Source organism: Sturnira hondurensis, unplaced genomic scaffold (genome assembly GCF_014824575.4).
Source record: "Sturnira hondurensis isolate 20B ecotype Veracruz unplaced genomic scaffold, ASM1482457v3 Scaffold0011178, whole genome shotgun sequence".
Taxonomy (NCBI): domain Eukaryota; kingdom Metazoa; phylum Chordata; class Mammalia; order Chiroptera; family Phyllostomidae; genus Sturnira; species Sturnira hondurensis.
In genome coordinates, this window is record NW_028083809.1 from 593307 (window position 1) to 619162 (window position 25856).

The following is a 25856-nucleotide window of genomic DNA, read 5'->3' on the forward strand; positions in this document are numbered from 1 at the left end:
TAATGTTAATTGTTATTTTTCTCACTGGTAACAGGAATGTTCCCTGTTCATAGAGATCAGGGTATCCAGGCTAGAGAAAAGCACAGAGGCAGGAAAGCCCGGAAGGTGGTGGGCAGGTAGGAGCTGGTCGGGTGTGATGGATGGATCACTCAGCCATTCCTTCAACAAACATTGAAATGCCTATTATGCTCCTGGCACTGGATGGGATGGAAAAACTGGTTGTAGTACAGGGAACCTGGAATAGGACAAGAGGAGGGGAGCCTGGAAGAGCAACCATGATGGGAATTCCCAAAGGCCATGAAAAAAACTGCTTCTGGGGCTGACCAGCAGGGGGCAGTGTAGCCTCAAGAAGATTATCAACCAGGACTGGCAGTCCGAGCTCTCTGCAGAAGCCCAGGTACACTGCAGCCTCAGTTTCTCCATCTGTAAACTGACAGTACTGCTTCTTTTCCCTTGCCTCCTCCTATCACGGAGCAGATCATAAGATGATCAGGAGAAACAGGGAGGGGCCCGACACCTGCAGAAGGTCTTTCATTGGATCTCAGCCTTATGGGGGGCATCCTGCAGTCAGACCCCATGAATACGCCACCACCTCCAAACTAACTGGGCAACAGGCACCAGAACCTGGAGAAGGCCTATTTGGGGCAGACTTAACACATTCTGGGCCGTATCAGAGAAAAGACCCTGGGCTCACCAGGAATGGACTGAGATGCCCGTGAGCCTCTCTTCCCCGGCATCCACCAGGCCTGCCCAGGACCCGCCGGGGTGGGCAGGCAGACCCCTTCTCCTATCTACTGAACTGTACACCAGAATGGAAAGACTGCTGTCCCCGACCCAGAGGACGGTGTCTGCATGTAACAGGCGCTCACCTCATGCTTCAACGCGTGACAACTGAAGAAATGAAAGAATGCCCTGCAGCTGGAGGGATGGAGAGTTCGCTTATTTATTTTTTTAAATCCTCACCCAAGGACATGTTTTTCCTATTGCTTTCAGAGAGAGAGAGAGAGACAGAAGCAGGGAGAAACATCGACTGTTGCCTTCCCTACGCACCCAGACTAGGGATTGTCCGTGCCCAGGCCAGGGACTGGACTGCAACCTGGGTATGTGCCCTGACCAGGAGTCGACCCTGCAACCTTTCAGTTACTGGATGACGCCCCAACAAACTGAGCTACATCAGCCAGGGCAAGGGACAGACAGCGTAGCCTGCAGATGTGCCCAGGAAAGCCCCACCCCATTGCCAGGGGCCCTAAAGCAGAGAGATCAAGGGCAGCATACTGAGGCTTTTCTTCAAGGAGGGGATCCTTTGCTAAGGCATCAGGATACACTGATGAGACCAGACACTTTTGATTTCTTTGTGCCCAGCAATGCTTTGTTTTGGTACTGGGTCTGTTAGGGCAGGGGATTTCCAGATATGTGCTCTGAATCACTCAGGTGGGGATGGGAGGATGTGGGGAAATCTAGGGGGGGGGGAAGAGGAAAGAAATCTAAGGGTGTTTCCCCCCTGGGATTTAAGCCAGGAACGGCAAAAAGATTCCTTTGTGTGTCCCTTGTGACTGGCTGGTGGTGGCTGTCCGGGGCACTGTGTTGAGGAGGATTCTGAAGCTGCACGCAGCTCCGCCGGAGAGGGCTCTCTGCCCGAGTGAAGACCCTGTAGTAGGCTCAGCAGGGGGGCCCACGACACACGACAGCCGGGGAGCCTGGCCTCCCTGCTCGGTGCTAGTGAGAAATACAACTTAGAATCATGGCATCATTCTGGAAACCAGACTGTGGACGAGTATTTTATTTTGCTTTGTTGTGTTTATCCATGTGAGAATAAGGCCCGGAGGACCCCCACACGACCCACGCTGAGGGCCTCGCTGCTGAAGCGCTGGATCATCGTGGGCGCTGGCAGGGTGGGGAGAGCACCTCTGGGGCCTCCTCTCCTTCCACCCCTGCACCCTCCCAGGGGAAAGCCGAGCAGCTGGGAAAGCCGAGTGAGCCTTCTCACCTGCCTGGAGAGGCCTCTTCTCTGGGTGACATCTACAGGGATCTAAACAGAGGAAGGAACGAGAGTGGCTTGTGTCTCTCTCTAGGCAGAAGCATCTGACACAGAAAGGACCTGGAGAAGTTCTCAGGGTTTTTATTTGGAAACTTAGAGACAACTCCAGCCCCTCTGTGAATTCCCAGGGAGTTTACCGTGGTCGAGGGGAGCTGGGTCCACGTCGCCCCACTTTTCACCAGATGCCAGTGCCGATCTGAGAGCGGCAGCGATCAAGCACTGGTCTCCCCAAGGCAGCAGCTCGGTGGCTCCGGCCCCGAGCGCCAGAACAGAGTGCTTGGCACGGGGGAGCAGGGGTTCTGAGGTTCACAGCCTCTGGAGTGGCCACACCCTCCCTGCGGGCGTGGGAACGCAGCCCTGGGAACGCAGCCCCGGTCAGATGACACCAGCCCTGGCCCTGGGGGAAAAGGAGGGAAGATGGGGCTTCCCCTCCCTGGGGTTATCAGTCAGCAAGACCTGGCATTCCCCCCATTTGGAGCTGCTTCCGTGAAGCAGCAATGGGCCAAGTACCACCCTGCCACTTGGCCCATGAGGCTGTCTAGGTCATTCGTAAACGCGGGAGGAATGTATCTTCTTTCCTTGAAAGTGAGTTTTCCTGAAATTGAAAGTAGGCCAGTGAAGTTTGGAGCATGAAACTCAGGGCCGAGGGCAGAACAGCATCATTCCAGGAAGGTTCTGGAGGCAGGGGGTCCAGGTGGACAGGCAGGAACACATGCCGTGGATTCACGGGCCTCAGACAAGGCCAAGAACTGACTGCTGGTCCGCGGTTGGGACTCCCCTTTCCATCACCGAAGGTCACCTTCCTCGTATTGTCTGACTCTGGATTCTCCAGTGAGCAGAGAAAACTAACCACATCACAAAACGACCACCTTCTGCTGTGTTCACTCAGTCACAAATGGTTCTGGGGGCACTTACATGTTGACTTGGAGAGAAAAGACTGAGCAAGTGGATGACGAGGAAATGTTCTTTCTCCCGGGACTTTAGCGGAGCCGGGAAGCTCTGTGTCTGGTCAGTGGATGGACGCCAGGGCTGCTTGGAGCACGGCTGTTTGCCTGAATACAGTTCCCTGCCCTTCCTGCCGCTGACTGCCACCACCCCACCAGTTCCTGATGTCCTCTAATGACATCATCTCACTGTCCTCAGTTTGGACTATGAGGGAGGCATGGTGTCCCTGTGGTCAGAGTGTGGCTGTTACCCTGGCCCGGACCATGACCTGCCCAAGACCTCAGAGCTCTGCGGCAGGTTCAAATCCAGGACTTGCTAGAGGGCCTTGGTGTTCTTGGGTTAGGGCAGTAAGTTGAACTCCTTGGGTGAGGCTAGTTTAAGATGAGGGTCCCCCAAAGTCACAGCAACCCCCTAATCTCAGCTGAGAGGCACCAGCCTCCTCCCCAAGCCAGCAGAGGAAAGACAGACAGACGGACGGACAGACAGATATCTATGCCCTTGTATGTTCAGAACACTTCCAGAAAGAAAAGCTTCCAGTTGGGGTGGTCACTGTTCTGAATGGCCAAATTCAAAACAATTAGGACTTGGCTCGCTCGAGGCGTCCTCCTTCCTCCTGCAGGAGCCCGTCACCGGGGTGGTCCCGAGGGGCAGAGTGCTGCCACTGGGCAAGCGTCCAGCCACTCTGGGTCTGCCAGGCCTTGGCGGTAAAACCCCCTCGTGGCTGCAGACTTAAGGATGTGGAAGAACAGTCCTGGACTGCAAAGCAGCAGAGCGTTACGCAATGTCGTGGGAAGCAGGACCTGGCGCTGAGCTGCACGCAGAAAGACACTCGGAAGACTAATAGGAAGGTCTTGGAATTACAGGGGGGTTTTTTTTTGTTGTTGTTCTTTCAGTTTATTTCTTTTTTCCATTTTCCTACAATAAAAATGCACTTGTTTTATTATAGGATTTTTTTATCCCTTCAAAGTGGGGAGTGGCCAATATCTGAGCACAACTTTCAGAACCGACCTCTCCTCCCTGCCCTGGACATAACCCCACATAGTCACTGGCCACACGAGGTATTTAACTATGCAGATGGCGTTGCTGCCCCTTCCTTTTGTGTGAGAGGGCAGCAAGCTGGGAGAGCTGTGCACTTGGGTGCTTCAGTAAAGAGCTAACAGCATTTGACCTAGAGCCGTGTCTAGGCCTTAGCCTGGGCTTGCTCTGGTCACCTGGGCCTGGCCTGCCCTGGCTGTGGCTCCAGGCTCCAGCCCTGGCAGGTGTCCTGGCTCAGCTCCCTCAGGGAGGCAGCAGGGGCTTTGCTCAACCTTCCCGATGAAGATCACCCTTCTTGGGAGAATCTGCAGTCACCACGGCCAAGCAAAATGGTTTCTGGGTAACTGAAAAACTCAGTGACTCATTCCACTTTGTATTCTGAGCCCGACAAGTGATCAGTTTGGGGTGGGAGGTGGAGAAACAAGAGAGGACGGCAGGAGGAGAACTGGAGGTGGCCCACCCAGCCACTCCATGGTGTTTCTGGCTATTTTCCTGCCAAGCTCTGGGAGAGGCACAGGCCACCCAGAGGTGAAGTAAGAATTGCAGCTCTCCTGGGACTTTCATGCTGGCTGGGGAGCGAGAGGCAGTTACAAGGCAGGCAGCTGTGGTAGGGACTGAGCAGGGGCTGTGGGAGGGAGCCTACACCAGGCACAACTCCTCCTGGCTGAGGCATCAGGGTAGGCTTCCTGAAGGAAGAGACTTCTAGACCAAGGCCAGGATGACAAAGAGGAGTTGATGAAGCCAAGGACAAGGGGGAAGGTGTGAAAACAGGGTGGGGATGGCAGATCAGGCAGGGACATGTAGAAAGACCCAGAGATGACAGTGAGGGCGGTAGGCTCAGGAAGGTGGTGAGCGCAAGGCGGGCAAGGATGGCTGCTTTACCAAGAAGGCAATGGGGAGCCATTGCAGGCATTTGAGCAAGGAGTCTCTAGCTCGGATTTCTGTTTTTAGATCCTTGGGGTCACTGTGACCTTTCTGCAATGAGAAAGGGAGAAGGAAAGGGTGTGGGGGGGAGGAATGGGGCACAGGCTCTCCCCTAGAGCTTTGGGAGCCTGTTGGTGGCTCTCAGATTCAGGCTCTGAGTTCAGCAAAGAGATGGGGGGATGGTGCCCGTGTGACAGGGGGTGGACGCCCCGGTTTGAGTCCTCACTTCCAAGCCCGGGTCATTACATTATACAGTGAAACTACACTTCTCTCTGTGTGGAAAACCAGAGAGGTGAGCTGACTCTACAGAGGTAAGTCCTCAGCACCCATCCCACCACGCGTCTCAAGAAGGCATCTGAGAAGGGCCTTTGGATGACAAGCAGGGTGACAGTCCAGCCCCAGGACTAACACAGGCTGGACAGCGGACGAGTGCCAGAGAGACATTTCCCTGGTACAGAAGAGAATCTGGAGGTCTGGGAGGTGTGGTCGGCGGGGGAGGAAGCTCACTGACCTGGCGCTCAGGGGCCGGTCACTGCGTAGTCCCCGCGGATGGCCCGCAGCGAGAGCTCGTAGCCCAGGAACATGGCTGCACTCATCGGGAAGCCCCGCACGGCGTTCACCGTGATGCCTCTGAAAAACACCTTCGACAGGAGACGCGTTACCACAGGGGACTGGCCCGAACCCTCTGCGGGGCCACTGCTGAAGCACAGAGAGAGGGCTGGTGGTGATGCCACGCAGGCCCCCATCTCCGGCCGGAGCCCACGGAGCCCGAAGGACCCGTGCAGGCGAGGACCACCCGGGACGCCCCAGCCGTGCCCCTGCCCCGACCCAGGCGACATCCGAAGGCACCTTCCTCCCAGACCCTGGTCCACGAGCACTGGATGCCATGGGGGCACCGTGAGTCCTGTGAACGCCCACACACACTTGCTCAGTCGCACTTGCTCTTGTGGAGATACACTCGCGCATGCGCACACACGCACACAGTTCTCAGGAGTCTGGGTGTGAGAGCCCTCCACTGGGCAAGGGCAGACAGAGCACCCGGCCACGGCCGCCGCTCTGTTCCTTATCACCAAGTCGCCGGTCAACCTGGGTCCTCGGTGGGGCCTGTGGGGACGAGCTGCTAGCCTGCCCTTTGATATAAGGAGACTGCCTGTGTCTCCCATTCCTGGGGAATATGATAAGACGCTTCTCTTCCAGCCCAGATCTTCTCACCTGCTGCAAGAACGTTCATCAACGCGATCTAATTTCAGCCCTTGAAAGTTTAACCCTACGGGTGGAGCTGAGCCCCACTCAGGAGTAACTAACGTCATGTAGAACATGCTGAGGGCAGAGAAGGGCTTTGGTGAGCAGTGGGGTGGAGAGGACCTGTCCTCAAGGGTCCCCTCTGGACGCAGCATCTAAAGGCAAGCTCCCACCCAGGCATAAATGACCAATAACGGTTAGGCATTAGAGGCAAACCTGTGAACTGACTCCTGTATGATTTGCTGAGTTCATAAAATAGAGCTGGTGTGGTAATTTTAAGAAAGCAGAAACCCAGCCCTTTGCATTTGCTCTTTTCCTAGTAGTCAGGTGCTGTGATGTCAGAGTAGATACAGGCCACTGTCATTGGCCAGGACACCAAGTGACCTTCCTTCAGGAGAGGTACCTGCACCTGGACACTGGCAGCCTGGGAGACGCAGCTTGACTGGGATGGGGAGAGAAGGGCCTTGTGGACTTGGGGGGAAGCCTGGGCCTGAGGGAAGGGGAACAATGGTCCGGGATCCCAGAGGTGGGCCAGCGGCCCCTCCAAACCCTGGAACAATTCGGGTGGGAAGCGGGCGGGACCTCTGCACCATTAGTACTCCTCCTCCTGTCCAACCTTTCCGGAATTCCACAGACACACCCAAGGAACTGGGTCGGGCTCCTGGTGGGAAATTCCTTGCTAGGTACCCTCAGAGGTCCCCTGTGGGCCTGGGCTGGGTTCTGCGAGGCAAGAAGCCAGACAGGTCCCAGTGTGGAGGGTGATCCTCCTGTCCCCCAGCACTGGGCCCTGCAGGAGCCAGGGGCCACTTCAGAGAGACAGATGTGGCCTCCCCCCATAGCTGTGGCTGCTCTGCCTCTGCTCTGCGAGGTCGAAAGGTGACGGAAAAAGTGCAGACCTTTTGGCTTTTACTGCAGCTTCCAGAACACAAAACACTAGACTGAGTTGTTCCTCGTGGAGCTTCAATGGCCCCCCACCCCCCACTGCCCAGGGTCAAGTGCACACACACCCTTCCTAGCCTGCCAGGATCCATGCTCTCTGTTCCTGCGCTTTCTCTGGCTGCCCCTTACACCTGTCGCTCTGGGCAGGCTGACAGCCTGTCACTCCTCCTACTGGGCCACCTCCCCGCACCCGTGGGCCCCTGCTGGAATGCCCCCAGACCTGGCTGCACCCTCGAGTAGCCCTCCCAGGGTCACCCCAGCCTAGAATCGGGCCCGTTGCCTTCTGCACACTCAGTATCTCTGCTGACACAGCGCTTCCCACACCATCTTCAGATTGCTCATGGCTTGTGTGTCCTTGCAGTAATACTGCCAGCAAGGGTGGGGAGGGCAGTGTGTGCACTTTGCCTCTGAGTCCCCAGCACCTGCACTGTGTGTGGCCTAGAGGACCCTCAGTAAGTCTTGTGAAATGAGTCCGTGGATGGATGGGTAGATGGATGGGTGGGTGGAAGAACGAACGAATGGATGAATGAACAAATGAACAAATGAATGGAAAATTCTGTGATATGGAACAGAATGGCCTCTGAGCTGGAAGAGCCCCAGTGGTGACTGTCCTCATCGGGGATTCCTGGAGTGACAAAAGGCTCCCGAACCCCCAAGAACTCCCGAACCTCCCGAACCCCCTTTTTGCAGAACCAAAAAGCAGGCAGCCCTGGTGCCTCGGGAAGCATCCTGGTGCCACAAACGTGCCTCCCTGGCTCTCCTTAGAGGTGTCCAGTCTCATCCAGCTGTCCCCACCCCTTTCACAACAGCCACCTCTGTGGGGCTAAAGGACACCTTGTCACTCCCTTGGCATCCCTCCAGGTATGAGCCGGTCTCTAGGTATGCCCACGCAGCCCAGAATGATCCTCCCAGCAGGCAGAGAATGGACTCAGGCCTTTCTTCTGTCCTGGCTTGGGAACGCCCTGAAGGTCCACGGGCGTTTGACCCCTGCCATGAAGGCTGCCTGACTGGTACTCACTACGGGAGTTACAAAACGGGCTCCTGGAATGGGGCACCATCACTATCCCTTCCCTGCTTTCTGATTCTCTCTGACCTCTGAGCTCTTGCTCCATGGTGGGAACAGCCTGGGGTTTAGCACCCCGCCTCTGTGAGTGGCAGTGAAAGTGCTTCGGAACGGGCACCCCACAAAGCCTGTGGCTGAGCCACCTGGGGCTGGAGCCGCCCCTCAGCCCTGGGAAGAGGCGTTCCTCCCACCACTAAGAATTCAACTGTGAGACAGCCCAGCTTTCCAGACCGTTGAGGGGGGGGTCTCTTTGTTACTGTATGTTATTTATATGCAAACACACATACAATGTACATAAATACACACTCACTTATAAGCTTGCATAGGCTGGAATACTTTCAGAATGTATCACAGAAATGACAGCGACCGCCTCTGAGAGAGGAGCCGCAGGAGGACATTTGGACAGTGTATCTCCTCTTACACCTTTTGAAGCTTCCTGTGTTTGTACACAATCTATCTTTAACCTTCTAATAAAAAAAAGTTAAAAAGTAATCTCCATGAACTGATTAATCAGGCTGAATATTGCTCTCTCTGCTTAAAACATGGACCAAATGCTGTTGAGATTAAAAGATTCCTCATCTGGCCTTGTTGCCCTCTAGGACTTTTTTACAGAGCGCCATATTTTTGGAGGAAATATACCAGCAATATATTTTGCCTTTATATACACTTTTAGGTTATGGCATTAATATTACAGATAACAGACAGAAATATCTCAAGTGAAAATGGAGCATCCCATTTAAATTTCTCTCATGTGCCCCTCTGAGCTTATTGGTCAATCATAAACCACCCCTGCCAAAAAAAAAAAAAAAAAGACAGTTGAGTTGAGAATTCTGGGAAGATGGCAGAGAAGAAAATACCAGGAATCTGCCTTTCCCTCTAGATAACAACTATACGAGCAAAATCCATCTTAATTTGGAATTCTGGAGCTTATTGAGGGCTTGCAACTTCCAGGGGGGAGGGTTGGATGGTAAATGTGACGAACTTCAGCCCTTAGCGCCGTGGCAGCTCTCCGCCCTCTGCCCTGGCCCTGTGCCTGGAGCAGTGTGGGCACAGCGCGCGGGAGCCAGGATAGGCAACGGGACCGTCCTCCCAGGGCTGAAGACCCGTTTCTGACCGCAGAGGTGCCGTTGCTTCCCCACACACCCCACTCCCATGGATACAGCCCACCCCCACCCCCGCCCTGGGCTGCAGTGACTTCCAGGGGATGTAAAGAGCTCGTGCCCTTCTCCCTGCATTTTTCACTTTTTCCCCTTTAGGAGCCAGACATTTAGGACCAGGACATTTAAAAGCAACTGCATGTTCGGGGGAAATTAGGAAGTGACTGAACATGCTCAGGGAAAGGTAAAGTCTCAGAAAAGACCTGAAAGGACCTTAAGCTCACACCGGATGCTTGGCGCAGAGACTGTCTGCAAAAATCGGAAAGACAAAACAGGGAACAAAAGCAATAACCAGAAGCACTAAACCCTTGGAAAAGAAAGTAATCTGATCTCCAAAGTAACCACACTAGTAGATTCAAATGTCTAGTTTTCAACAACAAAATGATAAGGCATACAAAGAAACAGGAAAGTATGGTCCATTCAAAAATAAATAAACTAACAGAAACTGCCCCCCACCCAAAAGACCTGATAGCAAAACTACTTGACAAAGACTTAAAACAACTGTCTTACAGATACTTGAAGAACTAAAGGTAAAATGTGGAAAAAGTCAGAAAAATGATATATGAACAACATGAATACATCAGTGAAGACAGAAAACCCATGAAGAAACCAAATAGAAATTCTGGAACTGAAAAGTATAACAACTGAAATGAAAATCTTACTAGAAGGATTCAAAGGCATATTTCAATGGGCAGGAGAAAGAGTCAGCAAACTTGAAGATAATATGATGAAAATGATTCAGACCACAAGTTACTGGAAGAAAAAGGACTGAAGAAAAGAGCCTGAGGGACCTGTGGGAAACTCTCAAGCTGACCAATATACGCCTTGTGGGAGTCCCAGAAGGGGGAGAGGATATGTGAAGTAACACAGCTGAACACTTCCCAAATTTGGTGAAAGACATGAATATAAACATCAAAGGAGCTCCACAAATTCAAAGTATGATGAACTCAAAGAAACCCACACCAAGACACACAATAAACCTTTCAGAGATGAAGACAAAGAAATAATGTTGAAAGCATCAAAAGAGAAGCAACTCATTGCACAAAGGATCCTCAGGAAGATACCTTTAGAGGCCAGAAGGCAATGGGATGATCCAGTCAAAGTGCTGAAAGAAAAAAATGGTCAATTAGAACTTCTGAGGAAGTTCACCAGCAGGGTAGATCTCATGAGACCTACTCTGTGAGAAATGCTCAGGGGCGTCCTTCGGGGTGACAGGAAATGACACTGGACAATAACTTGCAGCTGTACGATGAAGCGAAGACCTCAGTAAAGGAAAATTCATAGAGAGAGTGACCTTGGCATCACAGTAGCACAAGACATTCCTTGTTTTGTCCCCATCTCAACAACAAAAATGTGGCCCCATCCCTGAACAAAAGGGCCTCTGTGGGAGTTGTGGGACCCAGCACCACACACGGAGGGACCCAAGAGGAGTGTCTCCCATGTGTACATCAGGCAGACAGACCTCAACACCAGCAGGGGAACCGGCTCTAGCCCCTCCTGGCCGTGGCCCACAAGACCCCGCAGAACACTGGCTTGGGCAGTCACCCACAGGTGAGAGCCTCTGCGGAATTCCAGGTTCTCAGAGGAGGGGTTCCAGCACTCCCATGCAGAAAAAATTAAGAATTTGGATGCATGGGAGCTGGAGGTTAATAAACATTGGAGGGCTTGGAACAAGGCAGCCAAATGAGAGAGGGTCCAGAGATAAGTGGTAACATTAAAATGAATACAATGAATACTAATACCAATGACAAATGGATAACTCATCGTAAATGTTCTCTGTGTGTGATACATTAAAGGTAGGCACTTTTTATATGCATAATTCAATTGAACCCACAAATATCCCTGCTGTTTGTGGTTATCCTTGGCACACTGAGCCCCAGAAAGGTGAAGCAACTTGTCTGGATTCCTCCAGCTCACAAGTAGCCAGGCCTGGCCTTGAACTCAGGCCTGCTAACTCTGAGAGGCATATCGAGAAAATCAGGGGTCTCCTCAAGAAAGAACAAACAAGGGTTTCTCTGGAGGGTGCTCAGGGTGTCGTGGGAGGCAAGATAGACAGGGATGGATTCATTTATAACCTTGGAACTGGGCATGGGAGTCTGGTCTTCATTCTGGGGCAGCGTAGAGACAAGAAGGAGCTTGGGTTTAGGACAAGACCCTTGGGTGCAGGGGGGAGAAAAGCGGAGGAGGGAGACGAGGCCCGGTTGGAGGCCGCCCCAACAGCGGAGACCAGAGGTGTTAGTTAGGCTCTGGACTCGTGTGGGTGGGAGAGCAGGAGACAGATCAGGGAGCTGGAACCTGTGAGATGTGACGGCTGAGGTGGCTCTGGGCCTTCCCACGTCGGGGAGGGGAGGGGAAGCACAAGCAGGGAGAGAGAAAGGACCTCCCGGCCTGTCTCGATGACAGGGCAAGCACCGTGACAGGCAGACGTGGGTCCAGGTCCCGGCTCACCCTACTTTCACCCTGCTCTCTCTCAGCCACACCGCAGCTGCTGGGCCTCCGGCGGGTTCCAGTCTCTCTGAAGCTCCGTCAGGGTGGGAGGGCACACCGGCTCCCCCCACCAGCCCGGGGCGAGGGAGACACGTCTCTCTCCCAGTGCTGGGCAAGCGGTAACCGCCGGCATCTCGGTTTCCCTTCTCTATGATCTCACATCCCCCCAAACTCCGAACCCACATTCCAGGGACTGACACCGACCCCGCACAGCTGCCATGGGCACTTACTTTAAGACCGTCCTTCTGGTAACTCTGGGAGATACAGTCCAGGACACCTTTGTATTTGCTTAAATAAACACCATCAGCTTGGAGTCGACTTTTCACAACATCCATAGGAGTCGCTGTCCCCCAAGAAATTGCTCCTGTGCCGAGAGAGACAAACAGGTGTCAGGGGCGGCTGGTTGGGGCCTGGAAGTGACCCTGCAGGTTTTCCCCCTCAGAGGCTCAATAAGGTACTGAGGGAAGTGAAGACGCTTGGGGTTAGGGCCTGTAAAGGTTGTTCCTGAGCCTCCCTTGCCATTCACCGTGGGACCCCTGTAGGCCTTGGGTCTGCCATCTGTAAAATGGGGCCGCGTCCCCTGTCTTCACGGGGTTGCTGTGAGGATGGACAAATGGATGCATGTGAACCATTCAGCCCGGTGCCAGGCCCACAGCCGGTGCTTTAGAGGCGGGAGCCTTTATTGGTAGCTTTTGTGGAGAAACGGACGAGGTCCCACCAGCCCCAGCAGTCCTCAGCAGCACCTTTCCACAGGCAGAGGAGGGCCCAGGTGAGGCCTGAGGAGGAAGGCTGGTAGTTCCCAGAGGCAGGATTCAGCCTGAACCAACACCTGCTGAAAAGAGGCTGTTGGGCAAGGAGGGGCCAGCCTGGGGATTGCAAAGAAGAGCAGGAGCAGGTCTTTAAAAACCTCTTGTCTTTTCCAGACGGTGGAACAGGAGCCTTAGAACCATGTGCTCCTGGGTCATCCTTGATGCATAAGCCCAGGTACCCTGGGTTGAGCACTTTGGGGACTTTAAGAGGTTCTAGGAAAACCAATCTGTGTTATTGTGTAAACACGAAAGCTGGCATGCTCTCGGATGGGGAGAAAAAACAAACCGATGCCAAAGTTCAAGGCAGCTGGTTTGCAAGGTTTTGTAACTGCTGCCCCAAGCCCTCTGCCCACCATGGTGCCCAGCCCCTGCAGCCCCCTGCCCCCGGCCCTCAGGGAGCCCTCCGGACCTCTCCTGGCTCTGCCCCTGGCGGGATGACAGGCACACGCCCNGCCCCCTCGGGGGGGGGGCGCCGCCCCCCCCCCCCCCCGCCCCCCCCCCCCGCCGGGGGGGGGGGGGGGGGGGGGGGGGGGGGGGGGGGGGGGGGGGGGGGGGGTTGTTCTCACAGCCAGCAAGTGCTCACTGAGCAAAACTCAGAGCTGGCAAGGGCCAGGCCTCAGCTGGTGGGGGCGAGAGAAAACACTAATGTTTGGTGGCTAAGGCGTGGGCTGTATGCTGTGTTGGCTGAGTTCCAAGCACAGCTAATTACGAGGAGGAGGAGGAAGGACAATCGTCTTCTCTCAGCATCAGCCGTCCTAAACAACAACCGTCTCTGGACCGCGGTGCCACTGGGGCCGCCGCTGCGTTTCTCTGCCCTGACAGCACAGCCGGCGCCCCAGCAGTGCCATAAGCTTGGCTTCTCCCATTTCTTTCCCCTACTCTCTCTCAGTCCCACTTCAGGCAGGCCATCACACCTTCTCTTGACCCAAGTGGGTCTTGTCAAAGTCTCTGATGACCTCCAGCCACCACAGAGGGCCCGTGGAGGGGAGAGAGCCGTGTGGCTAGAGCTCAGCCGTCGGGCGGGGGAGCAGGGAGTGAGGGCAGGTGGGTAGCAGGCAGCTGGGCCCAGAGGGCCTGAAATAGCCCTGCAAGGGCGCTGACTTCGACCCTACAAGGCACAGGGATGCAGTGTGAGCTCTGAGTAGGGAGGTTACATAATGGGTCCACGGTCACCAAATGAGTAGGTGTGAATTTGAACTTGGATCTTTGTGATGCAGAGTCCCTGCTATACTGTGTGCACTGGCTATGTGACCTCGCGTTGGTCACCTAATCTCTCTGACCCCGAGCTTGCTCATCTGAAACATGGGGAGCTTGATGCCCACCTTCTGGAGGTCATGAAACGTTCACACAAGAAAAGCCTACAGTGTGCCAATATTCCAAAACGGTGAGCCTCGGCGACCGATTTCCTCTGCGAAGCTCAGAAACCCTTGGCACAGAGGAAGTGCTCCAAATGGGTCTTCTGATGGAAAAGGGCGAATGAGCTCAGACAGAGGTACTTGTTCCCCCCATGGGTCCAGTGGAGCGGAGATGGAGAAAGGGAGGACTGTTCCCCACTCCTAGCCCCTTCTCTGGCACACGGTAGGTACTTCACATGAATTGCTGGATGAGTGGCGGGTGAATCCTGCCCTTCTCCATGGCTGATCAGGGCACGGTCAGCTCCCCAGCTCTCCCGCCACAGTGGCCAGCACAAAAACGGGGATCGACGCTGCTGCCTTACCTGCTATGCCGCCTGCCAGCCACACGGTATAGGGGCTGGGGTCCGAACAGGCCTCGGGTGTGATCCAGTCACTCACGAACACGTAGGGGGTAAAGTAGAGGCAATAGCCCGGGATGTCCCTCAGCAGCATAGCGCTGGCGCCCCGGTACAGCCCCACCAGGCCCTCCGTCCGCACGATGGTGGCGATGCAATGCACAGGCCCCTGGTAGGCTGGCCGCTCTCCAAGAGCCACGGCCCTGGGCTTCAAACTGAGGTTGGCTGCAGAGACAGGGGGCAGAAGATGACAAGTGACCCAGGGAGCAAGAGACTGGCCATTCTCTGGCACTGGAGCCAGCTTGGCCCATTGATAGTTTCTGCTCACATGGCCCATGGGTTTTTACCAAACCTTATGACCTCCTTGGCAGCTCCAACCAAGGCTCCGGAGTCCTAGCAGAGAGGCCCTGCTAACAGGTACGGCCCGGCTGTAGACAGTCCCATCCAGATGACAAAGCACCAGCTGTCTGAGAACGCCCAGGGAGTCCTGGCCAAACACCACTGTGTCTTCCTACGCAGGTGTGGCCGCAGAACTCCTGGGATCAAGCACGAAAAGCCACACCAAGCTCCTTCTTGAGGCAGAGACTGGAAATCCAACATACTGTGTGTGTGTGTGCGTGTGTCAAAACAGTACAACGCATGAGATTGGGACCCAGCTCTAAATCCTGGCTCCCCACTTACAAACATTTTGTCCTCAGCAGGCCACCTCTTTCAGCCTCTGTTTCCTTGTTTTTGTGAAGAACACAGGCCAACACTGCATTGTGTACTTGAAAGCTGCTAGGGGAGTAGAGGTGAAAAGTTCTCACCACATCCACACCCATAAAATGGTACCTGTGTGAGGTGATGGATGTGTTAACCAAGTCGAACTTGGCAATCATTTTGCAATATACACATATATCACCATGTTGAACACCTTAAACTTACACAGTGTTCTATGTCAACTATATCTCAACGAGGCTGAAAAAGTATGTGTTCAAAATATAAAAGAACAGTGTGTTGTGCGTATAAATAAGCAACAGCTGCAGCGTGCTCAGCTGGGAAGGGGTGCACTGCACTAACCGGAGGTTATTTCTGAGACCCGGTTGGCCAGCACGAATCGGGTGCAGGAGGCACTGGCTGGAGGGCTGCACTTGTGCTCCCTGACTCACTGCAGCCCTGGTGCCACTGGTCCCTCGATGTCCAGGAGCACACAGCTGCTGTCCCCTTGTCTGACCTGCTGGGTCTCTGCTGGCAGATCACAGGTTGCTTTGTCTGTTGCTTCTTCTAGGGGTGCATGTAGCCAACAAGCAGTGCCTCTCTCCCCCTCCGGATTTACCCCTGCCACCTGCTCCCCCGCCGTCTGCATCGCAGACACTCCCCTCTCCTGCTGTGGACCCTTTCCCACAGCTTCCACTGACTCACAGCCAGAGAGACCACCCCGTCCCTGTGCGGACACAGCAGACTCCTATTCTCAAAGTTGTCCCTCCTTGGAGAGCTACCACGACGTGCCCAGGAAAGAAGTTGGGCTGCGACCACGCACCCATTCTGCCACGGGGCTTTAATTCCCGGTACGCACCACCTCGGTTTGGTTTTATACATGCTGGCAAAGAGGCAGATCAGTCTGATTACAGAGTTGAACTTCCAAGTCCCCCAAGTAGTTCTACCTTATCAGAGGAAAGGTTAGGACAAAATATTCAGCTTCTCGACGCCACAGCCCACACTGGAGATCTGGGAGTGAAGCGCAACCTTTCCCGAATCCCAGAGTAGGTGGGGTCGTGGAGGCGGTTTCTCTCTTCCTAGGAAATGTCACTGAACAAAGTAATCCTGTATTTTCCCCCTGTGGGTGGCAGGGGGAGAGTAATCACAGCCATGCTGTGGGACCCAGGCCCCATTCACTTCTACAGCGGATCCCACAGGAAGTGAGCCACGTTTGGGGCAGGGTGCACAGGGCCCCCTGAGCTCAGAGCAAGATCAGACACTGTGGTCTTTGAAAGCCTACTGAGACGTCGCTGGGTACCCCTTCCTCCCCCGAATCTACCACGATACTGCTGGGGTCATCCTGGGGAATCCTGGCATTAGACAAAATAGATGCAGTTGCCCCAACATGCAAACTTTGCCTGGGCCAGTCTCATGTCCGAGTGCAGTGATCCGACCCAGGAGTCAAAGATTTCATGAACCACCGACAGGGACGATGTGGCTTCCAGGAGTTGCTGACAGGAGGAGGGTCTCTGGTAACACTCTCCTTGTTTTGAGGGACAGAGGTTGAAAAACATACTTGCCCAAACTCGAACTGGCCCTGTTAACAAAACCCTGAATTTGCGTCCTTTTCTTTCCACGATCAGCAATAAGGAAACGTTCCCCGCACACTCCCCCCCCTCTGTGTTCCTCTCCAGGTGACGGTGACCTGCCCTGGAGTCTGGGTGTGCACAAGTCAGCCGTGGGTGCAATGTGCGTTTCAGGAATTCTAGGGTGCAGGGCGGTGCGGGCGAGGCCCGCCTCGTTGGAGGTCTCGCTGCTGCACAGAGAACACAGGCCTGACCTCGAACCAGCCCTGGGAACAGGGCCTTGCCTTGTACTTCTTTTTTTCCCCAAGGTTAACAGTGAGGAAATCGTTTAGCATGCGAATACACGTGTGATTTTATTTTTGGAACCTTTTCGAGGGGGGTGGTTACATACACAATGGCCCTCTACATCTGGGTGCGTGTTTACTGAGAACAGGGTATCGTCTTACCTGCCTCCCCGCAGTCATCGGTTACACACTCTGCGCTGACCACACTGCCCTCTGACCTGCCGTCCACTCTCCCACTGTCCGTCGGTCTCATGACGACCTTCAAGGAGTCATCCTTCCCCTCCTCGGACCGCACCCAGGCTGGGCCCGTACTGCATTTACCTGTCCTCTCTCTTCAGCCCCCTCCAGTCTGGGGCCTTTCCAAAACTTTTCTTCCTTCTGTTATGACTCTGACATTTTTAAGGGTGCACAGCCCCCCTTCTGTAAACAGGACTTTCCTCACTGGGGTTTGTTTGATGTTTCCTTGTCACCACACAGAGCTTACGTGCTCTCGGCGTGTCCCGCGCCCCGTTCTTCCTCTTTGCCCACGAAGACGCATCCCTCTCAATAGCCTTCTCTGGCCTCCTATACCTGTTTTTTTTCCAGTTTGATTTTTTTTTAAATTGAGGTAGAATTTACCTTCAATAAAAGGTATAGGTAACAAGTGCACAACAGGTGAGTTCCGACAACAGTCACCACACCCTACTGAGAAAGTGGCATCTTATGCCTGAAACAAACTGTTTTGGTCACAGCCCACTCAGGCAGAGCAAAGATTCCAAGCCTAGCTACCCTCTCCTGCTTTTCAAGGTGAAAGACTCTGTGACACCACGTGTCACTCAGTGAGACGCAAATCTTTCTTTTGGGCGATGGATGTTACCATCTGCGTTAGCAGTGGTGGTATGGACGGGTCATATGGGATCCCAAAGCAGAAAGAGCTCAGTTGCACGGATGCTCAGGGCTCAGCCGGGAGGCGAGGCCCTGAGAGGTGTGGCCTGGGAGCCGGGACAGCTGGACTGAGAAGAGCACTGAATCAGGATTCCTGGCAACTCCAGCGGCAGGCCAATGTTATTTTGCGAGAAACAAACTTTGTTGATCCCTAAAAACTGACTTGGGAGGTTGCTGGCAAGCAGCTCTGGGAAATATGAGCTGAAATCCACCGTCTGCACGTGTATTTGCATGGCATTCGCTCAAGGACCCCGAGGAAGGAGGCTGGGTGCCCGTTGGCACCGTGCGTCCCCACTCAACGTCATAGGTAGGTTCCTGCCCACTGTGACGTAAAGTAGAACGACACATCGAGGAACCACTTTCACCACAAGCTAATTGACACAAACAAGAGTTAGGTTCTTCTGGCATATTTCTGGTCACAAAAGCACCACCAAACTTCTAAATAAAGACCCAAAACACTTCTAAGATCAAGCAGTCAAATAAATGTGAGCTATACATACCTTTAAGAAACAATAAAAAGAACAAGAAGGAGAATTATTTTTCCAGCCCACTTATTTCAGTTCGGAGTCTCAGGGGGCCGGAGCCTGTCCCAGCAGCTGAGGGTGTGGCAGGACCCACCCTGGACAGGACTCCTTTACGTGGCGGGGGTGGGGGTGGGAGGGGGCACACGCGCGCTCGCGCGCACTCACTCGCTCACACTGGAGCACCTTAGACATGCCAGTTCACCTCCTGTGTGCCTCTCTGGCACGTGGAAGTAAATCTGAGCACCCAGAGAACACCCACACAGGCATGGGAAGAACACGCAAACTCCACCCAGAAGGCGGCCCTGGCCCCGAACTGGTCTCCTAAATCACTGTCGCCAGGGTAGGGCGTTGAGCCAAACAGCGTGGAGCGAAGCCCTGTGGTGCTCGCTCCCACTGAACCGCTGGCTCCTGGCCTGCTGTCTCTGAGCCTTCGGGACTTGGGCTGGGGGTGGATGTTTGCCAGTCTACGGGGCAGTCATCTTCCTTTAGGGCGAAATGTATTTAGTTTCTCTAGAACCTTTTGTTAAGTGAGGATAAGATTATGAACCAAATTTTGCTTGTTTCTTATCACAAGTGCTTTTCCATTGAGACTAGTTTTTACTGTGCTCTCGAAATCAAGAGCCTGTTACCTATTACTACAATAGGTTTGGATTATACACCCCAAACACTCTGAATGCCTGTGTTTTTCTTTGTCTTCCCAAATTCAGTTCGGACCAGCTCAAGCCTCTGAGCCAAGGCTGGCGGGATATTCAAAGTCAAGATTGGCCCCCATTCTGTTCCTAACTTTCCCCTTGGAGCAGAAGAGAGCCTGCGGAATTCTAAAAAGACCCTCTCCTCCAGGCTGCCCGACCATGTCCAGGGTGGGCCTGCTCCTTACTGTGGCTCTGTGGCTCTGGTGCCCCTGGTGTGCACCAGGGGTCCCTTTGAAGAAGGCTCTGCAGAGGGCAGGGCATCCAGGTTTGGCCAATCCAAGAGGTATCCACGTGGCCATCTTTGGGGTCCTCCACCTCAGCGGGGGCGGGACCGGCTCAGACACAGGGCAGGGTCCCCCCAGATCTGCCACCACTGCTCCTCTTCCCAGAGCCCAGGGCCTCGCCACGGTGTGCCACCGGGCCCTCCTCAGATGCAGGCAGGAAGAGTTTCATTTCTTTCCCCTTCTTAGACCTGCTGTCCCATTTCTCAATGGGCCGCAACCCTGGAAAGAGGAAAGCTCACTGAAACATCATGGCTGGTCATTGGTTTACTGAGCTAAGGAGGGCCTGGCCCTCGGGAACACAAGGTCACTCTCTGGAAAGGGAATCAGCACTAGGCTGCCCCTGTACGTGTGGATTTGGGGTCACTTGCTATAGAAAATCCTGGATGAATCGGTGGTCCCCAGATGAGACCCCACTGGTCCCCAGTCAACGGCGTGCAGGCTCACCAGATGGTCTGCGCTCGGGCACGTCTAGGCCAGGGGGTCCTCCAGTGCCAGTGGCCAACGTGGAGTTACCTTGACTCCAGGATCCACAGACACTGTCTAGATTGAGAGAACTCCTAACATATCTGACATGTACTTTATGGCCATTTTCCTCATATGCATAGGTGCCATGGTGGGGAACACATAAATATTTACTTACATATTCTAATAATAATCGTTAGTAATATTAAACATTATTACTAACAACAGCCTCTTTTCATATGGGTTTTCTTAACCCACGCATGCGGAAAGGACGGCCGCCACTCTGTGGGCTGGACCCCATCTAACATGTTGAAAAAGCACTCTTAGAGGGGGCTGAGAGTCACTAGTCCAGGCCGAGACTGCATGCCTAGTGTGGGCTGTGCCGATCGCTGCTGTTTTGCCCTAACTGGTATTTCCTGCCATTGGCGAATTTCCAGATGGCAGGAACCACACACTGTGGCATGTCCCAGAGCACCGTGACCTTGTGCCCGCCGGACACTGTGCCCCATATATGTGTTTCAACATTCGTTCAGTGAACACTGGAGCATCTGATCGGGCAAATCTCGAGACTGGGGCCTCCCAACGGTCCACCTCCCACCTCCTGATTCATCCAGGCCTAGCCCTGGCTGGTCCTTGTGCCAGAGGCTGGTCCCAGCCACTGCACGGGTCTAAGATGCTATGGAACACCCAGGCACGGGCAGGCCTCCTCCAGCAGACAGGCTGGCTGCGACCTCACTGGTCTGGGTTGGAGCAGGCTGGTATAGCCTGTCAGTCAGCTTCCCCAGGATGTTGCCAACTGGGAGACTCTTGCCCAGTTCCTGTTGCCAAGAGCCCAGCGGTTTCCCTATGATCTGCAGGGTCCAAGGTGTGCAGATAGTTTCATAGAAAGAAGCCTGGGTCAGGAGCAGCCAAGATGTGCTTTGCTGCTCGGTGCGATTTTATCTATGACCTGGTCGAAAGGACTCGCCCACACTGGGCCTCGGTTTCCTCATCATCTGCCAGAGGGGGAGGGGGAGTGGCCTGTGCACCTCGGTTGGCTTCTGTGAAAACTAAGTGGGAATGTTGGCAAAGCTACTCTCCTAAAATGCATGTTGGGCAAATGTTCTCTCCTCGAAGCAAACAGTTATTATTCCTAATTTTATTATCCTGTCCTGCTGTGAACCCAGATTCTGGAAGTGCTGGGCCTGAGGCAGTGACCACCTGAGGCAGTGGTGGCCCGCTGCCAAGCGGGCTGTGGGAGATGGCGAACCCCCACACAGGGCCAAGAACTTCCAACACTGCTGTCAAGTCCGCAAACCAGGACAATACTTGCTCTTGTCCACTGAGTCACACAACAAACAGATTTGTCCCAATAGGCATAGCTTCACAATGGTGTATTCTGTTGTGTGTACTTTTATCAATCTCTGGTAGCTGCGTGGGACTACGGTTTGAAAAAGACTCAGTTACACTGTCCAGAATTCAAGAACTCCTCTGGAACCTCATGGCTGAATGCCTGGCCTCTCCACAATCCTCCTCCCTCCACTTCTGGGCTGCCACTGCTCCAGCCCTCACTTCCTGTTAGTAACAGCCCAGAGCCTGCTGGAGAAGAAGGCCCTGGCCATATATGATCCTGGCTGGTCTCCAGTGTTTTTGTGCTCCTTGTCATGCTCCAAAGGTTCCTGCCTCCCCATGCAGGCTGCCCTCCAGGAAGTCCGCATCCGTAGTTCCTGCCCCGCACTAGGGAACTGTCGGACAACCCATTGTGCCAGAAGGCTGCTCCTCCCCAAGGCCAGACCGGGCTGTCACACATCTTTATGGTAGCAATAAACCTGTTGCCAAGGAGACCAACTGGCGTATGGAGCCCTCTGAGGCAGAGTAGGTGACCTTCACAGACAGACATTTTCTGCAGATTCAGGACAACTGGAGAAATGGTCTCACTCCAGCTGTCAGCCTGGGGACTCCTGGGCTCACACGGGCTCTGAGTCCTGGTGCACAGTTGGTGACCTCGCCTGCCCACACCCACCTCTCCACTGCGACCCTCCGGCCCAGCGCGTCTCCCCTCCACATGCCCAGAGGACCTTTTACTTCTCAAATCCTCACCTCTCCCTGTCCCCTTATTCTATTCAGGTTATCTGGAACAGGCGAGAGCCAGGCCCCCTGAGGCAAGCTCCCTCATTTCCTTCTTCTTTTCGCTCAATATTCTCTCCGAAGTGTCGCTTTCCTTCTCCTCTCCCAACTTAGAAAAGCCTTTTCCCTTCTCCACCCCTTTTGGAGATCTCCTGATCTGCAGAGCCAGGCTCCCAGGTTCCGGAGCCTCCCACGGGCCCTTCGCATCCTACACATCTGACTCCCTGCCGGACTGTGCGCTCCCTGAAGACAGGGGCCGTGGTCTGAAACCTCTGACTTGCCTGCCGTGTTGGACTCGGAGCAGAGCTCTGGAAATGCTCTCGAGTGAACGCGTCCAAGAGCGAATTCAGACAGGTGGGCCAGTCACCCCTGTGCCTCCCCCCAGGCCTGGGAAGTCAGCAGGGTGGCCAGCAGAGTTAGTGCGCCGGCTCCTCTGAGCCCTCAGACTGCCCTCTGCTGGTACCGAGGGCTTTCTGCTCTGCACAGTAGTTAGGCTCTTCATGAAGACCCAGACCCGAAAGCCCCGGGGTGGGGGATGATGACTGGCATCAGCCGTGGCCTCCAGGATGTGACTGGGCATTGGAGGAGCCAGGGCTTGCAGCACAGGCCCGGCAGGGCACGCAGCGGGGCACATGCCTGGGCAAAGGGTGATGACAGCTTTAAAAGGGAGGGTCTCTCTCCAGGGGCCTCACTGTCAAGTCCACAGCCAATTGGACTCAGGGCAACTCCTCTCTGTCTGCCAAGTGGCAGAGGCCCTGGGAGAAAGCCTCAGTCGAGATGGGAGCGTGTATAGGATGGAGGACCGCGGTGGGGACGTGGCAGTGGTCAAGGTCAAACGGAAGTTCCCTCTAAACTCCGGCCACTGTCAATGTCGTTGGGTCAAGCCCTTCCATATAACAATTTCACATTTGTACTAAGAATCTTAAAAATGGCCATAGACTCTCACCCACTCACGAATCAAAGAGCCCACACATTTAGGGAAATAATCCTGAATGAAGGCAATTCTGTATGGACAAATTTGCTGATCGTATCACTATTTTTAAAAAAGGAAGAACTATAAAAACTGAAATTGTTCATCATTAGGTTGATTGTTAAATAATAAGTTTCCTGCCCTGGCTGGGTGACTCACTTGGTTGGAGTGTCATCGGTAAGGATCACCGATGACCCTTACCCATCATAAGGGTCACCTTCCAAAAAAGGTCATGGGTTCGATCCCCAGGCAGGGCACACGCCTGGGTTGTGGTTTTGACCCCTGGTCAGGGTGCACACAGGAGGCAACGGTTCAACATTTCTCACCTAAGTATTTCTCTCTAAAAATCAATAAACATAGATCCTCAGGTGAGGGTCTAAAAAAGTAGATAATAAATTTCCTGAATTCTAGCTAACACTGGCTTCGTGTTTTCAACGTGCCAGGCATTGCCCTTGCTTTGCAGATGAGTAAGCTGAGGCTGGGTCATGTCAGGTGAGTCGGCCACAGTGTGTGGACATGGGGAGAGGATTAGAAGCAGGTGGTCTAACTCCAGAATCTGAATTCTGACCACACAACAGCATCCCTCTCAGTGAGTGTGCACGTGTGTGTCTTGTGTGTGTTTGTGCACACATGCATATTCCATGGAACACTGCGCATCCTTAAAAAATACTACCCTTGATTTAAAGTAACTTTATACACAATTTTAATGACATAAACATGTTTCTGTTATAATGCTGAGTTAAAATAGGATACAAAACTGTCTCTGTAATGAGTACAATCTGCTAAGATATTTAATCTATGTGTAGAAAGAAGAAAAGGAAACAAGTTTATATACCAACAGTAACTGCATTTAAGCAGATGGGTGTTTTCTCCCTCCAGAGTCCATGTTCTGTGTTTTGTCCACTTTCAGCCAAGGTCCCCTGTAGGAGACCGTTCTGTGTGGCGTGGGCTCAGCTCCCACTTAGAGATGCACAGGATCCACACCCACAAATAGGTTCTCCCGTGGGGGTCAGGCCTGCTATGTACCTAGGCCACTCTGAGTCTTGCTTTTTGCTAAAAAACTCCCTCACCCGGATTTGTGGCAAACATTTACTGCAAAGTAACTTCCTAAAATCCACACCAAATCTTCCCAGGAGAGTGTAACTGGTCCAACCACTTTTTCCTTTTCATTTGCAAATATCCCTCTTCTGTGCTGTGATTAGCGGCATTGGCCCTTTGTTTTCTGTAAAAGGTAACCACCTAAAGCAGCCTGTGCATAGTAAATGAGGACCATCACGTAATGTGCGGAGAAACCCAATAAAGGCCATCCTGGCGAGGGCCAAGGCTTTTGTTCCCCTTGAGAGAAAAGCCATGCCCACCCTTTTCCTCCACTGACTTGGTAGTCCGTGTGAATATCTCATTTCATCCATAATGATTCGGACACTGCAGGCCGGTGTCCGCATCAGTCCCCACTGATGGACAACCAGGCTTCGTATCTGCACACCCGCCAACCACATGACCTGAGCTCACACCTGGACTGGCCAGCCCACCTGTCAATGTCCCAAAGCAGAGAAGCCAGAGGCGTCTGGCACCAGGCTCTGCGACATGGTCGTAGTCTCTCATGGCTCATCATCAAGGTACCCAGGAAATGGGTGGGCAGTTGCGGGGTAAAGCCACAAGCGCTCAGCAATCCCACAAGCCCAGCTCAAGGCTGATGGAAATGGCCCTGTTGGCCGAGCTGCCGCACAGTGCGGGCAGACCCAGAGCCGAGACCACAGCCTGCAGCCAGCCCCAGCCTCGCGCTGCACGGCCCGCACAGTACTTTGGGCTACGCAGCGCTGTGCTGGTTTGGTTCTGTTTGGCTCTGTGTTTAATTGAATTATCTAATCATTCCCAATTGAAAGGCCCCACAGAAAAAACTAGCTTTCTGCCTTCTCTTAAAAATCAGGTCTAAGCCACGTGGCAACAGTGAGCAGATGCAGGGGCGGCAGCCGCCCCCGCAGGCAAGATGTGGGCCCACCACTCCCTGCCGCCTCCTGGACGCGGAGCTGACGCACATGCTTGAACTACTGCTTCTCTAAGAGCAGTGCGATATGGAACGTGAAATATATTCTGTGTCCACACCTCAGTGCAAAGAGGAAAACGGGAGCGTGGGCTAGGAGGCCGGTGGGTCCGTCACTCCTGCTCACCTCTTTACCTGCTGGGTCCTAACGAGTCTCTGAGTTTTCTCCTCGGGCCTGGACGGTTCCCGAAAAACGAGTGCAAGGAAATAGCATCCGTCCTCCTGTTCGGAGCTAGTCCTGGCAGAAAGTATGGCCTGGTGACACTTGGCCTGCCTCCCCTGCTCCACCCTGTTGTCGACTGCTCAGCCCCTGCAGTGGCCAAGCCCTTCTCCCAGGCAGCGGGGGTGGGGGCTGAGGAGAGTGGCCTGTGCAGAAAGGAGCTGCCCAAAGCCACAGAACTCAGACTCATCCCTGGGAACCCACAAGCTGAGCCACCTACTTGAACAGTGTCATTTTGGAGACGTGCTCCCGGTCCACATCCCTCCCTGAAGTGCGAAGCTGGTTTGGTGCCTGACAACTCTGTGCAAAGGCCCAGGAAGCCCCAGCTTCTACAGAGTCCTGGGCCAGAAGCAGAAACAGCAGTGGTGGGTGGCTCTGAGTCAGACTGCCTGGCTCCCCTGCCAGCGCCACCTCCCACCAGGGCAGTGACGTTAGGCATCGGGGGAACCTCTCTGGGCCTCCATCCCCTTCTGTAATTGTCTAGGGGTCGGTTTGTTGTGAAGACTAAACACACGCCAAGCTCTCAGCTCAGGATCCAGGCTCAGGGCTTCAGAAACACCGGCTCCCCACTCCCCTGCTCTGACCAGTCTGCCTCGTCCCAGATTGGAGGGTTGAGGGGCACAGCGGAGGTGGACCCTCCAATCTCGGGTTCTACTTTCCTTCCACCTACTCAGCTAAACTGTCTTCCTCTTTGCA

The 25856-nt window shown here is 54.0% G+C and overlaps 1 protein-coding gene across 6 annotated transcripts in view; it reads right to left on the bottom strand.

Moving 5' to 3' along the window:
- Positions 1-2095: 2095 nt before the first annotated feature.
- The window catches only part of SLC25A48 (solute carrier family 25 member 48), a 41150-nt gene continuing 17389 nt past the window's right edge, over positions 2096-25856 (bottom strand). Inside the window, exons 5-8 of one of the 6 annotated variants that reach the window (XM_037059485.1) lie at positions 14357-14614; positions 12061-12194; positions 5476-5583; positions 2096-3898 (exon numbers count right to left, since the gene is read on the bottom strand). In XM_037059485.1, the coding sequence (XP_036915380.1) occupies positions 3878-3898; positions 5476-5583; positions 12061-12194; positions 14357-14614 (521 nt within the window). In that variant the 3' untranslated portion in view covers positions 2096-3877. Of the gene's footprint in view, positions 3899-5453; positions 5584-12060; positions 12195-13740; positions 14099-14356; positions 14615-25856 lie in introns of those variants that run through there. The other 5 variants (XM_037059486.1, XM_037059489.1, XM_037059488.1 and 2 more) reach the window with 5 other exon arrangements.